Genomic DNA, 16,509 nt, shown 5'->3' on the forward strand with positions numbered 1-16,509 from the left:
CATTGTTATAGCTATAGAAACTACAGTTGTAATATATTTAGGATTCAAATTCCAGGTATACAATTTGCGAGTCCAGGCTTCTATAGCATATGAATCCTTTAGTAGATGGCTGCCAGCCTTATAGTAAACTAGAGGCTGGTGCACGAAATTTGTGCACTTGGGGCGGGGTGGGGGCGTGGGTCCCTCAGCCTGGCCTGCAACTTCTCACAGTCCAGGAGCCCTCAGGGGATGTCCGACTGACAGCTTAGGCCCACTCCCTGCCTAAGCCATCAGCTGAACATTCTTAGTGCTGCCTCGGAGGCAGGAGAGGCTCCCACCACCGCCACTGCGCTGACCACCAGGGGGCAGCTCCTGTGTTGAGCATCTGCCCCCTCCCTGGTGGTCAGTGTGTGCCATAGCGACTAGCCATACCGCCGTTCGGTCGATTTGCATATTAGCCTTTTATTATATAAGATTTTGTATGCCACATAGGCCTTGGTCTAGTAATAAATAGAAGCAACTATTAAAACACAGCCTCGCCCTAGCTCAGTGGTAGGCAAACTGCGGCTCGCAAGCCACATGCGGCTCACGAGCCGCGGTTTGCTGCTCTGTTGACTAATGAGTTTGCTGACCACTGGGATAGGGGCTTAATCACAACAACAGCCGCCTGTAATTATTGGGATTGAGAGTCTAGGTCAGTGGTCGGCAAACTCATTAGTCAACAGAGCGGCAAACAGCGGCTTGCGAGCCGCAGTTTGCTGACCACTGCCCTAGCTGGTTTGGCTCAGTGGATAGAGTGTCAGCCTGCGGACTGAAGGGTCCCAGGTTCGATTCCGATCAAGGGCACATGCTCAGGTTGCAGATTTGATCCCCAGTAGGGGGCATGCAGGAGGCGGCCGATCAATGATTCTCTCTCATCATTGATGTTTCTGTCTCTTCTTCCTTCCTCTCTGAAATCAATTAAAAAATACATAAAAAATAAATAAAACTCAGCCTTATATGATTAGTGCCATAAGAGTAGTATGGGACATGACTCACTATACTACTTCTGAAGGAGTTAGAGAACCTTTTACAGAAAATATTTTAGCTAACGCTATAAAAGAGTGATAGAATATCCACTGAAGTATTCAGGTAGTAAGAAAGAGTATGAGTAAAGAGAGTGCAAGTAAACCATGGAGGATCTCAATGAGTTTAGGATATCCAATTTAAGAGTTGAGCTGGCATTTGGAATGGGGGAAAGACATCAATTAGTAAAATAGTTTCTGATTCCCTACCCGCTTTGGCCCATTATGTCATTGCTGAAGAATTCTAAATTACTTTTAGAAATGATAGATGGATTTAGCTTGCATTAAAAAGTTTTTACACCTATTGCTGGGTGAAAATTTATTCAGTGTTTGTTGGTCCCTGAAATGAATCAAATCTTAGAGTTTTTATTTGTATTTCCCTTTATATCTTTTCTGTTGTGTCTTTTCTCTAGTTTTGTTCATTTCTATACATTTACACTACTTAAGTAGTGAAAGTGCTATTATTTACTTGTAGTCAGAGGGAGGTAATGCTGTTATCACCCTTTTGAAGGAGAATTAATCTTTATGATAAAATGGCAGTTAAACATAGTCCTTTCCCTGGATGGTCTTTTCTAAATCTTTATTCTTTTCTTAACACAGTTGAAGTAATTTGAATTTCTATTTAGGTTTTTAATATCTTAATTTATATTAATAATTTTTGGATTTTTTTTCCTGCTTAAATTTTGTATTTTCTAGGAAAGATGATTCCTAATATCAGTATTGAAAAACATAGATCTTGCCCTGGCCGTGTGACACAGTTGGTTGGGCTTCATCCCAAAAGGATGCTGGTTAGATTCCTGGTGAGGGCACATACCCAAGTTTTGGGATCAATCCCCAGTAGAGGGTGTGCAGGAGGCAGCAGTTGGTTGATTGATTGATGTGTTGCTCTCACATCGATGTTTCTCTCTTAAAAAATAAAAGTATCTTTAAAAGGAAAACATAGATCTTTTACTATATTAAGGTATACTTTAATTGCTAAATTCTGGTGTTTATAGAAGTTGGGTGCCAGCAACTTCCATCCCAAAAGACTAAAGGAATATTTTTAAAATATCTATAAGGAATATATGGAACTATATCCACTTCATTCCTTTCCAGTATAACTAGGTTATTCAGATTTTTGTTCAGTATTCTGAGCTAGACATCAACTGGCAAAATTTGAAATACTTTCTAATCCCTCTTCCCTTTTTTACTCATAGATACCAGTGTACATCTCAGTCTAGATAATTATCAGTCGTATACTATTTTCCCAGTCTCCAGGAAATAATTTAAAGTAGCCACGACTATATAGCGTCAAATTTTTAATTTGGACTTAAGCCCCTTAGCATGTATCCTTCGTTCCCTAGTAATGAATTGTGCTATCATCAAATGATTGCTGCAGTGTAAACAGTACAATGAAATCTCTGTTAAGAGAGCCTGCTCTAAATGTAAGCATTCCAACATTGAGGAAATGCCACCCTCCTCCCACCCCTTTCTCATACCCTTTTCTTTTTTCATTCTGACTCAGAGGAAGGAAATACATTTTAATCCAGTCAAACCTTGCTTAATGTTAGTCTAATAAGAAATAACTAGCTAGTGGATACGCTCATTTATCTTAAGTAGGTATAATTTCATGTTCTTATACCATTTAAGTATTTAACTTGAAATAATATATTAATTAAGCTTTATTAATTTATTTGAAATATTTGAGTTGTAATGCTGAATTGTATTTCACTTTTGTATCAGTTTCTAGTTTTTCCAGACTAAATTTTTATATCTCTCATCTTGAATGTTTTAATAGAATTTTAGTTCAGTTCGTTTTTTAATTATTTACTTACAGTGGCTCTACAAGAAAAAGCTATAATTATATCAGAATTTTACTACCAAATACTAAAATAATTTCCCCCAAAGATCATAACTTAGAAAATGTAAAGAGATTTGGAAAAAGTAGGTAAAGTTAGGTGGTTTGGCTCAGTGAATAGAGTGTCGGCCCACCGACTGAAGAGTCCTGGGTTTGATTCTGGTCAAAGCCACATGCCTTGGTTGCAAGCTCCTCGATCCCCAGCCTTGGTCAGGCTAGGAGCGGGAAGCAACCAATCAATGTGTCTCTCACATCTATGTTTCTCTCTCTCTGTGTCTCTCCCCCTCCCTTCCACTCTCTCTAAAAATCAATAGAAAAATAGCCTTGGATGAGGATTAACAACAAAACACGAACACACACACACACACACACACACACACACACACAGAAGGTAAAATTAATATTAATCTCATCTACACCTTCTTTGAAATGCATTTTTAATGTAACATCTTTATTATGTAAGTTTTATGTAGCCTATTGTATTATAGATGTTTATTATAAACTTTTACTGTTTACTTACCAGAATCACTATAAACAGAAATAACTATACTGGGAATTATAAACATTATTTACACCATATTTTTAAGTGACTATAATTCAACCTAAGCCAAGAAAATAAATTTTACAAATCACAAATATAACATTTATTGTTGTTTCTTATGTTGACCATAGTACTTTTATCTTCTAGAATGAAACATTTCCTAAAGAAAATGGAGTTGTTGGCTCCTCTGTCCTCCTTTTCCCTTTTTCTGTTTGCATTTGTTCATGTCTTGAGTTCACACTATACAGGATAATAACTCCATTAGTCACTTTCATTTTGGAATATTTTTCATTATTCTCCAAAATTCAATGAAAATAGTCTTACTTCTGTCCCTGTCCCCTATCTGCCTGCCTTCCCAAACATATAACCACTTTCATAAAGTGTATCTGTGTATCCTTCCCATTTCTTTATACATATATAACAAATACAATATATATTATTATCTCCCCCTTTGACAAATGCTAATATACACATATCTGTATCTTTACTTTTAAAGATCTCCAAGGCACATTGTTTCCATTTCAGTACACAGAAAAGCATCTTTGTGGGTGTTTTTTTGTTTGTTTTTATAAATGGATAGTATTTAGTTGAATGGGTGCTCTACGTGATTTCTTTAACCAGTTCCCTATTAATAGAGCATTGCTATTATAAACAGTGATATAATGAGTACCCTTTTAAATACATTATTTCTTGTGCACGTGTAAATATCTATAGGATAAACCCAGATGTGGGATTGCTGGCTCAAAGAGTAAATAAAAGTGTGTGTGTGTGTGTGTGTGTGTGTGTGTGTGTGTGTATAAAATTAAACCAAATTGCTCTCTATACTAGTACAGGTTATACCACTTGCAATAGCGCTACATGAGAAGGCCCATGTTCCTACAGCCTCCCTAGCAGTGTATTAAATTTTAATATGTTTGCCAATCTGTGTAGGCAAATGGTATTACATTATAGTTTTACTAGAGGCCCGGTGCATGAAATTTGTGCACGGGGGTGTGTGTCCCTCAGCCCAGCCTGCACCCTCTCCAATCTGGGATCCCTCTCACAATCCAGGACTGCTGGCTCCCAACCACTCGCCTGCCTGATCACACCCTAACCACTCCCCTGCCAGCCCAATTGCCCCTAACTGCCCTCCCCTGCTGGCCCGGTCACCCCTAACTGCCCTCCCCTGCAGGCCTGGGTCCCCCCCCAACTGCCCTCCCCTGCTGGCCTGATCGCCCACAACTGCCCTCCCTTGCTGGCCATCTTGTGGCAGCCATCTTGTGTCCACATGGGGGTGGCCATCTTGTGTGTTGGGGTGATGGTCAATTTGCATATTACCTCTTTATTATATAGGCTTCTGTATTTTTATTATCAATGAGATGTTGAGTATTATTTCATGTCATTTCTTGTGAACTGTACATGTGAATTCTACCCATTTTTCTCTTATAGATTTATAGAAGTACTTTATATTTAGGGAAATTATTGAAGTTTTTTTATTTTGAGACATAATGAGAAAGGCCTCTCCCACTCCAAAGTATTAAAGACTTTTTCCTATATGGGCTTTTTTTTTTTTTTTTTTTTTTTAAGTATATATGAATTGACTTCAGAGAGAGAGAAAGGTAGAGGGGGCGAAGAGATAGAAATATCAATGATGAGAGAGAAACATGGTCAGCTGCCTCCTGTACAACCCCTACTGGAGATTGAGCCCGCAACCCGGGCATGTGCCCTTGACTGGAATTGAACCCTTCAGTCCACAGGCCGAGACTCTATCCACTGAGCCAAACCAGCCAGGGCATTAATGGGCTTTTTTCTTGTTGTTGTTAATTATTTTTCCATTGATTTTTAAGGCAGAGTTGGAAGAGAGGGGGAAAGACAGAGAAACATCAGTGTGAGAGAAATGCATCGATTGGTTGCCCCCTGCAAGAGCCCTGACCAGGGCCCAGGGCCCTTGACCAGAATATAACCTGGAACTCTTTGGTCTACAGGCGAGGCTCTATCCATTGAGCCAAACCAGGTAGGCAGGGCCATATATGGGCTTTTTAAATGGTCATTAATATAGAGAATACAAAGGGAGCCTGAGGTAGGAGAGGGACTTTATTGGTTGTATACCCTTTTTGTGTATACTCTTTGAATTTATTTTTTACCATGTGCATGTATTTTTTTAACTCTTATTTTGAAATAATTATAAATTATAATTATAGAGTCATAAGAAGTTGCAAAAAAAAAGTACAGGTAGGTCTCATATATCCCTTCACCGAGTCCCCCCAGTGGTGACGTCTTACATGACCAAAGTATAACAGTCAAAGCCAAGAAATTAACATTGATCCCTTTTTCCTCTCTAAGCATTCTTTTCTGGCCAGGATTTTGACCTAAAATTAATTAGATGAATATAAAAATATGTTGAGGGCATTGGTGAACAAGGTTTTTGTGGAACTATCAAAAAGAAATATCAATCTTTATATAAATATTTACCTGGGTTTTTAATAGTTCCTTGGTGAAAGCTTTTTTCACACCATTGTAAGACTGGTTACTGAAGAAAATAATAGTATTTAGTTTTGTGAGTGTCCTTTTTACCTGCTTTGTTTACCCTTCATCATTCACAAAAATCACTTAGTTTGTGTTACCAATAATAAAAATCTCCCTGGGGCATTTTTGTGAGTTTTTAAAATCATGAAATGTAGCACATTATTTGTTTTTACATTGGTAGAACTTATTATCAATAATTGGAATACACAAACATTTGAGGTCTTAGCTTAATTTTACTCTTAATCACAGAGGTGTGCATTTGGCCAGAGATTAAGTCTACATGAATTTAATCTATTTGAGATCTTTTTTTGGAAGGGGAATTGTTATTTGCTGTTAAATTAAGTGTTAAGCTATAAATAGTTTTAAAATTTCTCTTACAGAATAGTGATGGATTGTTTTTTCCTCCTTAGCCTTCATAGGCTTACTAAACTAGGTTCATTAGATTTATTTTTTAATCAGCTTAATGGTTTCTTTTTTAAAAACAAAACATTTCTTTGTTAGAGAAGAGGAAAAATGTTACCCAGGTTAGAATTAATGCATTTTAGTAGTAATGATATTATTTATAGAGCTTACTTGGGTTGGGGGGTGTTGAAGGTTATAGATGATATATTAGAAACAGTAGGTGATTCCTGAGCCTGGCCTCCAAAAATAATTGTAGCTTCTACTTGAGAGTTTATAAAGAATCATTTTTACCTGGTTTGGGTGGGGCTTGACACATAAGTATATCAGATTTGCCAGCTCAATCAAAGAAGTTTGTTCTTAATACAAAAGATTTGATTTTGTAATTTGGTAAATTTCTATAGTGGATTTTGTGATTGTGGAAGTTAGAAGTGTCTTTGAGTAAAGCAAGGTAATTTTTTTTCTGCAATAGTCTGCATATAAATACATATATTTTGAAGATATCTTCAGCTTTCTAACAAACCAAAAGAACATTAGTTCTTAGCGAATAGGTAAACTATACTGGCTGTCGAAAGATCACTGAGCAAGCGCCTTTTCCAAGAAGTTACCTCCCTTGTTCTCAGAGCAGAACCTCTTCTAGGAATGTGCTAGATAAGATAAATGGCAATTATGAACAGTTTTAGTCTATGGATCCATGCTTATGGTTTTGCAGCTAGCATGCGCTGCTTAGTCAAAGCACTATTCTTTATTTCAGGTCATTGAAGATACTTGCTTTCTTTCACAGTCTTACTGTTATGGTAGAAAAAGCATGTGTTTTGACATTAGTTAGGTCTAGGTTTGAATCCTATCTCTAGCATTGTGTCTTTGAGTAAGCTACTTGACCTCAGTTTTCTCAACTGTAAAATGACAATGTTGCTCATGTTTGTAGTAAGGACTCACTAAAGTGATGTGTGCCTGCTATAAAGTAGGCAGTCATTTAAGTGTTGTTCTTTTTCTCTACCTTATCGCTTTGTTAATTAGCTTCTGTGTTCAGGGAAGAATAGAAGAAAGACAAAGTAGTCAAAATGTAAAAGAAGAAATTTGCACTATTTCTTAAACAAGTAGCCATGATGTCTTTGTTCACATTAATAAAGAAAAAAAAATGGGTTCCTCATAGTTGTGTTTTGAATTTTGTTGTGTGTGTTTTTTTTAATGTTTATTTTTATTTTTTATGTGAGATCAAATTAGCATGCCTCTCTGGTTTTACTTTTTAGAAAGGGAAGACTGGAGATGGTTTATACAAAGTTGTTGAGCTGACATTATGAATGAAGCAGTTAGTCCTATTAAGAAGGATGTCCCTAGCCGGTTTGGCTCAGTGAATAGAGCCTCGGCCTGCGCACTGAAGGGTCCTGGGTTTTCTGGTCAAGGGCATGTACCTCGCTTGCAGGCTTCTGGCCCTGGTTGGGGGCATGTGGAAGACAACCAATCAGTGTGTTTGTCTCTCCCTCCCCCTCCCACTCCTTCTAAAAAGCAATGGAAAAAATATCCTCAGGTGAGGAGTAAAAAAAATATATGAAAATATGGGGAACTTGTGAAGCTGGAGGTTTATATCTGGCCTCTTCTCAGTGAAGTTGGAAGTGATCTGTTGTGGTAAAAGTAAGGAGGCTTGGGAAGAAAAGCTGTGGTCAGGAGCCAGTTGGGATGAATTAAAACATGAACAGCAGTATGGAAAACCAAGTTATCTTGCAGTAGCATTGATTCTTTTGAGTTTTATTTATCCTTTGAATGTGATTGTAATTAACTTTTTTAAAACACTAAATTCAAGCTCACTTGATTCTTTGGGGGCTGCATTTCCAGTAAATAAAGATCCATTATACAAAAAATAGTTATTCTTATTCCCCCCTCCCACAATTCTATATTTCTGTCCATTTCTCCATACCCACCATATATATATATATATATACACATACACACACACACACACACACACACACATATATATATATATATATATGTTTTTTATTGATTTTAGAGAGAGAGGAAGGGAGAGGGATATAGAAACATGGATGAGAAACATCTATCAGCTGCCTCCTGCACGCCCCCTACTGGGGATTAAGCCAGCAACCAGGCATGTGCCCCCACCAGCATTCAGTCAAGGAACCTCTTGGTTCATGGGTCAATACTCAACCACTGAGCCACACTGGCCAGGTTCCATACCCACAATTTTTAATTCATCTAGTAAATGCTAATCAAGGTATGATTTTATTCTAAAAGAGTGACCCATCGTAAACAGGAAGCTTCTTTAAAAAAAGTTAATTCTTGCCTTTTTGTAGCACTTAAATTTTACAAGAATAGTTATAAAATCTTAGGAAGCCTTCCTTTAAGGAACTTAAGTTCAGAAACTAGTTAACCATCAAGTTCTAGTGTGGTGAGTGCAACAACAAAAAAGAAAATAAGTATAATACTTAGTGTTAGGTCGAGGAAGGAAGATTATTCATCATTCTGCTTCAGTTGATCTTAGAGAATATGATCAAAGAGAACATGAAGCTCAAAGCACTGTGTTGGCTTTGAACACAATAGAAAACTTGTTGTCCTCATTGAAACAATATTCTCAAACCACTTTCTGGGATCTTAGAATACCCTCTTATCTGCTTATTTAAGACCACCTATCATAATAGTATCTTTGTTGTAAATCAGGCTATTTAAAGTAGTGGTTCTCAAACTTTAGTTTTTATCAGAATCACCTGGTGGAGTGATTAGACTTCCTGGGTCCTACCTCAAAGAGTATGTAATTCAGTAGGTCTGGGATAAACCCAAATTTTACATTTCCAAGTTCCAGGTAATGCTGATGCTGCTGGTCCAGGGACCGTACTTTTAGAATACTGATCTAGTCAAACTCAAAAAATTTTAATGGCTCTCTAGTATAAGTCAGTAATTGTTTCAAGTCCAATTACTATCATATTGACTCTTTTAGTATGCATTTGAGCTTCTATGTGCCAAGCACTGTGCTCATCTTCACACAGGTGAAGAAGATAAGCAACCTCCCTCCACGAGCACAGTTAACAGTAGCAGTATTGTTTAAGCTCACTTAATTGTCACAGGAATTTATGAATTAGGGCATGTAATCCTTATTTTAGATGGGAAAAAAAATGAGGCCTAGAAAGGTTTAATAATTTCCCAGAATTAACACAGTGAGTAAAGACTTGTGGACCACAGGAGGGATGGAGTAATTAATCCTACCTTAGGAAATCAAAAGGCAGCACAGAAAAGATGGCACTGGAGCATCTAAATCAGGGATGGGGAACGTATAATGCCCGAGAAATCATTTGGATTGGCCCTGTCAAGGCACTAGGGGTGAGTTAATTAAATGTTTGACTAAATATAGCAGGCTAACGTTTAAGTTGATAATTTTGTGTATGGCCCTTGAATGATGTTAAATATATCCAAATGGCCCTGGGTAGAAAAAAGGTTCTCCACCCCTGAACTGAACAAGTGAAAGAGAACCAGGTGAATTAGAATTGTCAGCATTTCCAGTTGAGGGAGCAGTTTCTGCAAAGGCATGGAAACCTGAAAGAATGTGTGTCCCACAGACCAAAAATAGTTATGTAAGACCAAAGCACAATAGGCCAGATGGAGTATGAGAGGAGACTATAGAAAGCAGGGTCCAAGGTCATGAAGAGTTTTGTATACCAGGCTAAGAAGTTTTTTTAAATAGAATTAAGTTTTATTATTCTTTCTCTTAACCACTTTCATCTCTGTAAGCCAGAGGATCTCAGAGTGCATATGATATGGTCTGTCCAACAGCAGGGTCAGCATCACCTGGACACTTGTTAGAAATGAAAATCCTGGGCCCCATCCAAACCTGTATCAGAAACTAAGCAATCTGGATTTTAACAAGACCACCAGATGATTCTGCTGCTAAAGTTTGAAAACCATTGCAATAGGTTCTAGAATTCACAAATAACAGCCTTCAAAATAGCTAAAGGTCATTATAATGATAATAATTGTATCTGTGACTGATTTAATTCTGTTAGAGTACAATGCTTAACAAAATTGAAATATTAATACCTTTTAAGGGAGGGACACACATATTTTCAGCATGATTTATTTATGTTTAAAAACCTGTTCCTCTGTATCTGTTAAAAGAGGGCTGAGCCAGGACTAAAGTTTACTAAATCAGCAAAGAATAGCATGCTAATTATTGTTCCTTAACTAAAGGAATGGTTTGGAAACTTACTGATTTTAATTTTAAAAAGAGAACCAATGAATGTTTAAGAGTTTGAGCTTTTTTGTTTTTGTTAATTTATAAAATTGAAGTTAAAATTAGCATTTCAGGTGTTTTAATTAAAACATGTGTTGGAAGAATTGAATGTACTTAAGTCATGAAATGACTAAAACTAATTCAGTTTTCCCTTGACATAGAAATAAGAAATATAGAAAGATTCTCAGGCAAACTTTAAATGCCTATCACTATCTTTTTAACCAAGTTATGGCCAATATAAATATTTATTAATTATCCTATATAATAAAGAGCTAATATGCTAATTAGACCGGATGGTGTAATGACCTTCTGGAACAACCAGTGGGCAGGGCCATGGGGCCATGGAGCTGCAAGGCAGCTGGGCTGTAGAGGCCGAGGCAGCCAGGGCTGTGAGGGCTGAGCCTCTTGCATGAATTTTGTGCATCAGGCCTCTAGTATAGCTATAGATAGATAGATAGATAGATAGATAGATAGATAGATAGATAGATAGATAGCACTTTAGGTATACAGAAGCCTTTTTTCATCTGAGAAAAAATAGCAGCAAAAGGTGAAGTAGTATGCTGCAATTAATGTGGTTAATGCTCAGATAAACAAGCTTAGTGTTTTCCATGTATTGATTCAGAGCTTTGAGGATTTAGAAGTGGCAAGGCCCTGCCACTTCTATATCCTCACCAGGCTAAGAAGTGTTTAAAATAGAATTAAGTTTCATTATTCCTAGTGAGGAATTGACACCAATCCCTTCATTTTACAGATGAGGAAACTGAGGTCCAGGGAAGTTAAACAGTTGATTTGTTAGTGGTCATGTGGATAGTGAGTAGCAGAACCAGGATTATGACCAGATCTACTTGGATTATAATGTAAAAGGCACTACTACGTCAGACAAATTTCCGAGCCCCAGTTTGATATAACATTGAGGGTCCACATCATCTAAAGTATAGTAGTTAAGATATGTTACCATCTACATTTTCTTGGGTGGGGTATACTTTATAAAGAGTATTTAGTGAAGTTTTATATAAAAGTTGTTTAAAGGCCTTTTTTTGTATTGATACAATGGGCTAAAGTATCATATTTGTCTTTATATAAAAAACCTAATAACTGTCCTTCAAAATTTACAAAAACACCAAGGAAAGAATATAAATCCTCACTACTGCCAAAGATGACAGTTATTCAGCCTTCTTTGTCACTGTCATACAAATGCTGAAATCTGAACTTGGGATGTACTTAACTGCTAGACTACTTCCAATTATTTCCAGGAAAAACTGGTCCAAACCACACACCTTAGTGATTTTGCCAGCTAGTAACCTGCAATCAAAGCTTGTAGATCTGCCTGAATGTTGAGTTCCTTGTTAATCAACACTGCAAGTACTTTTTGCCCTAAAGCCCTCTGAATCATTTTTTATAAGCCAGTTGAAAAATTTTTTAAACCAGATGTTAAAATGTCAAATATATAGAAGAAAAGTCATCATCTGACGTTTAATGCAATAAGTAACTACTGGAATTTCCACCTGAAGGACAATTTAGGATATATAGTTGGTAAATGAAGTTTAAGAGGTGTGGAGAGGGTACAATTCATTCAAAATTTATCTTTTTTTTAAAGTCACTGAATTGAGAATAGAATAAAATTGGGAGTTACTTTTAAAGTAGCATATATTGCCATAGGCAAATTAGAAAAGTTGGAACTACAAAGGATTTTTAGAAGTCATCTATTTACTGAGATCCTTATTTTCAAAATGAGAGCTCTGAGTACTGAAATTGTGAGAATAGACTTAAATTACTATTTTTTGTTTTAAACACATGTTTTTATTTTAAGAGGTGAAAGGGAAATTGCATTTTTTAGAATAATTTAATGAAATATTATAATTTTTTCCAGTGCATCTGGGGCAGGTGGTGTAGCCATTGACAACAAAATAGAACAAGCAATGGTAAGTGGAAGTTTATAGTCCTCTCATTTTATAGATTGTTGGTTCTATTGAAGGTTTTTATCAATCCTAAAAAACAAACACCTACTTTATTTAAAACAAGATGACCAAAGTATTTTTTTTATAATGAGATTTAGTTGAAGTTGTTCAAACATTGAAAATTTTTAGCCTAAAAATACCAATGGAGTTAATATTTTCCCCATTTCAGCATCTCACATTTCATGCATTACCATTGATAAAAGACCATCTTGGGAGATACACTTAATCAAAATGCATTATGTTCCCCCCAAATATTTCAGCATCAAAAAGAGTTTAGAGACAAAAGAGCATTAAAATGAAAACTTCAGCTGGAAAGTTTTGTCATCCTTTGGTCATTTACAGGCACTGTTTATACTCTTTTAATAAAAGTAGATTGTTTCTATTGATTCTGGTTCTGATTTCTATTACTATTAACATTTTTTGTTCCCTTAAAGATAGTCTGCTTATATTATATAAAATATCCTTATATATATTATATATCCTTTATAATATACAAAGCTAAAATAAGGACCATTAGTCTCAAACTTTTTAAAAAACAAGGTTTTAAAGTTGGAAATTATAGATCACCTTATCTCTTAAAGTAGTACTATATAACCAGTTTAATAAGAGACAGTTTAATATCCCTTGTTCTCTTAGCCCAACATCTAAGCATGTGGTTTTCAAACTTTGTTGTTGTTGTTGTTAATTCTAAGCTTATAATTGACAATTTAAGGAGCTAGTATTTTGGAAATCTCTCCAAACTTTGGGGGAAAAAATCCTGGGCTTGCTGCCCTACTTGGACACTGGATTTTTTCTTCCTTGGGGCCAATCTTGATATAGTAGAAACATTAAAAACAAGAGCAGGAATATAAAAACAACTTACATTTATAAGGCACCAGGTAGGCTAGAACCAAATAGCAACACCTTTTCCTTTCTTTTTGACATTCCTAATTTTTATTTTTACAGGATCTGGTGAAAAGCCATTTGATGTATGCAGTAAGAGAAGAAGTGGAAGTTCTAAAGGAACAAATAAAAGAATTAGTTGAAAGAAACTCTTTACTTGAACGAGAAAATGCACTGTTAAAATCTCTTTCAAACAATGATCAATTATCACAACTCCCAGCCCAACAGGCCAATCCTGGTAGCACTTCTCAACAGCAAGCAGTGATAGCACAGCCTCCGCAGCCAACGCAACCTCCACAGCAGCCGAATGTCTCCTCAGCATAAAGCTTTCTTGCCTCATTAAGAAAAAAACTGAAAGCAATCTATCCTGTGTGCCACTGGTGTTCTTTCCACTTTATATGAAAGCAAGTAGCCATGCTTCGGTTGTGTGCTTGGCCTTTTCAGTATTAGACAATCATTCTACAAGAGCTTTTCCTCTCTTTGAGATGTCATGCAGTGCTGTTGATACCCAGTTTTATGTCATCAATACACAAGGAGAATAATAGATGGGGTTTATTAAAGCAAGAAAGTCTGCATTTTACCTGGTGCGCATGAGGTCCTTTAAGAGCTTTAGTGGCTCTTCCATGTGTCTGTCATCCATAGATTTACCCTGAGCCTTCCTATCATATTATAAATAACAGTTCATCTAAAGAGCCACTTTTCTTTCAGTATCAGTAACATTTGCCTACATAAGTTTTCATTTATTTGTGTTTTATTTATTACAGGGCTGCTATTTTCATAATGTACATGAACAATGTCACAGAACTTTTTTAATTTTTGAATAATTATAAGTATCAGTAAAGGAATTGAAAGACAGGATTGCATTTAACAGATTAAACGTTTAGGCAATAATTGAACAAAAGAATCCTGGCATATTTCTAACACTAATGGCAATTTACCTTCGGTATTTATTTTTAGTAGTAAAGACCCAGCTTGAATGTAAATTTTGTATAGTGTAAGTATGAAGAACATAGTGCAACTGTACAGGTAGTAACCAGTTATTGTGATATAATAAATAATTGGGCTATTTTGATGAAGAAAACTTTGTTCATTTGTTTCTACTTTCTAATAGAGAAATTGCCACGATTCCTCTGCTTTTCAACATTTCGTATGACTTTTTTTGGGGTGGGGGGTGGGAATAAAAAGCTGTGAAATTGTTCAACCTACTTTGTAACCAAAGAAGCAAAGCTGTGTAATGGAGGTTTGGGGGGTTTTTTGTTTGGTTTTTTTATAATGCACATTCTTTATGTATTTTTATTTAGTGTTTTCTTGGTCACAATTTTCTTTGCTGTCTAGCATGATCTGCATGACCTATACTCTTTGAACCACTTTCGTACCTCATGTTTTTATTCAGCACTCTTATTGTAATATGTACTAGTCTGTGAACAATGTCAAATAAAAAGAAAGAACAGGTAGTATGGTGGAGCTGAGCTAGTGTATTATACACTAGTTGTAAAGTACAAAAAAAATGAAGTGAGCCATCTTTTGTTCATTTAAAATGGTGTTTTGAATTTCATATGCAGAAGACGTTTTGTTACATTGCAGATTTTAATGTATTTAATAAATGCAACATGCAGATAAAGTGCAGTGTATACTGAGTATTTAAATTAAAATGTACATTTCATAAATACAGTTTCAAGAGAAAACATCATTTTGTGTATACTAACACATTAAGTGTATGTCAGAAATTGATGTATAAATATATATTTTAACACATTTTCTGAAATTAAACTGCAGTTTTGTTGAAATATTTGGCTCTATATGTGTTCAAAATTTAATTTGATTCAATTTGTATTTTCACAGTTCAAAATATTCCTTAAATGAAAACCTATGTTATTAATGACTTCATGATAGTTTTTAAACTTTCAAAGTAAAATAGTTTAAAGAATGCAAGAATATTGAGCAATATTTGTACTTAATATTCATATTATGTCAATGACTTTAAGTAGGAAATCCTTGTCTACCAAAACATTTACTTGAATTCAGAAAGGTGCCTATAAAAATTAACATGCTCTGTATCTATAGCCTGCTAGCTAATCAGGTGTTAATGTTCTTTATCTATTTAAAAATAAAAACTAAATCAGATTAGCCACAAACTAAATGTATAAAATCGGGTATATGTGGGGTTACCAAATATTTTATATTCTAGTTGTGTTGCAGGATAGATTCAGTATAAACAAATTTTAATGTTAATGGATAACATTAAAAATAAAGGAACTAAGTCAGTGGTTCTCAACCTTCCTAATGCCGCGACCATCGGTTAGGCTGTAGAGCCTAAGACCATCGGAAAACACAGATATTTACATTACGATTCAAAACAGTAGCAAAATTACAGTTATGAAGTAGCAACGAAAATAATTTTATGGTTGGGGGTCACCACAACATGAGGAACTGTATTAAAGGGTCGCGGCATTAGGAAGGTTGAGAACCACTGAACCAAGTACACAGGCTTGAAAAAGCAACCTTGAAGATGTGAGTGGAGTAAGGTGAGGTAGAAAGTGGAACTTCCATGTTGGAATGTTAAAAGGCTCACTAGTTGTGCCCCTCAAGTGCGAACAGTGTGATATTTAATATAGGTGGAGGAAAACTAGTATTAGAAAGTTAGGAATTTGTAAAAATACAGCTTTTGATTCAGGGGATAGAAAAACTTTATAAACATAAAAGGAATAGTCACAAAGGAAATGATTAATGTTAGTTTAAAATGGTAATTAGAAGCAATTATTAACACTTTACATTTTAAAAAATAACAATAGAAAATAAAAAAAAAACATAGTTCACAGAAGAAATGGCAGTTTCTAGTAACCTAAGACATGCAAATTAATATTTAGCAAATTATTAGATAGCAAGACCCATTGTAGAAAGAAACTTTCCTGTGTACTTCTAGAAAGTAATTTGGCAACATGTATCAAGAGTTTTAAATATTAATACACTTTTCAGTTTAATGACATGAAAAGTTTCTCAACTCATGGCTCAGTGTTCAAAAATTCCAAAATTATAATAGTCCTCTGCTCTGATCCCTCTCTTCCCTTTGAATCCAACCTCCTCCCACATACACCACCGAAAGT

The 16,509-nt window shown here is 35.7% G+C and overlaps 1 protein-coding gene across 3 annotated transcripts in view; it reads left to right on the forward strand.

The window, feature by feature from the left end:
- TSC22D2 (TSC22 domain family member 2) overlaps positions 1 to 16,509 on the forward strand; it is an 82,098-nt gene that overhangs the window by 41,916 nt on the left and 23,673 nt on the right. For 2 of the 3 annotated variants that reach the window (XM_080657521.1, XM_080657522.1), the window contains 2 exons: positions 12,436 to 12,487; positions 13,469 to 15,329. The exons of the other annotated variant lie outside the window; for it this stretch is intronic. In XM_080657521.1, the coding sequence (XP_080513647.1) occupies positions 12,436 to 12,487; positions 13,469 to 13,729 (313 nt within the window). In that variant the 3' untranslated portion in view covers positions 13,730 to 15,329. Of the gene's footprint in view, positions 1 to 12,435; positions 12,488 to 13,468; positions 15,330 to 16,509 lie in introns of those variants that run through there. 3 annotated transcript variants of the gene reach the window in all.

Source organism: Plecotus auritus (genome assembly GCF_963455305.1).
Source record: "Plecotus auritus genome assembly, chromosome: 2".
NCBI classification, from domain to species: Eukaryota; Metazoa; Chordata; class Mammalia; order Chiroptera; family Vespertilionidae; genus Plecotus; species Plecotus auritus.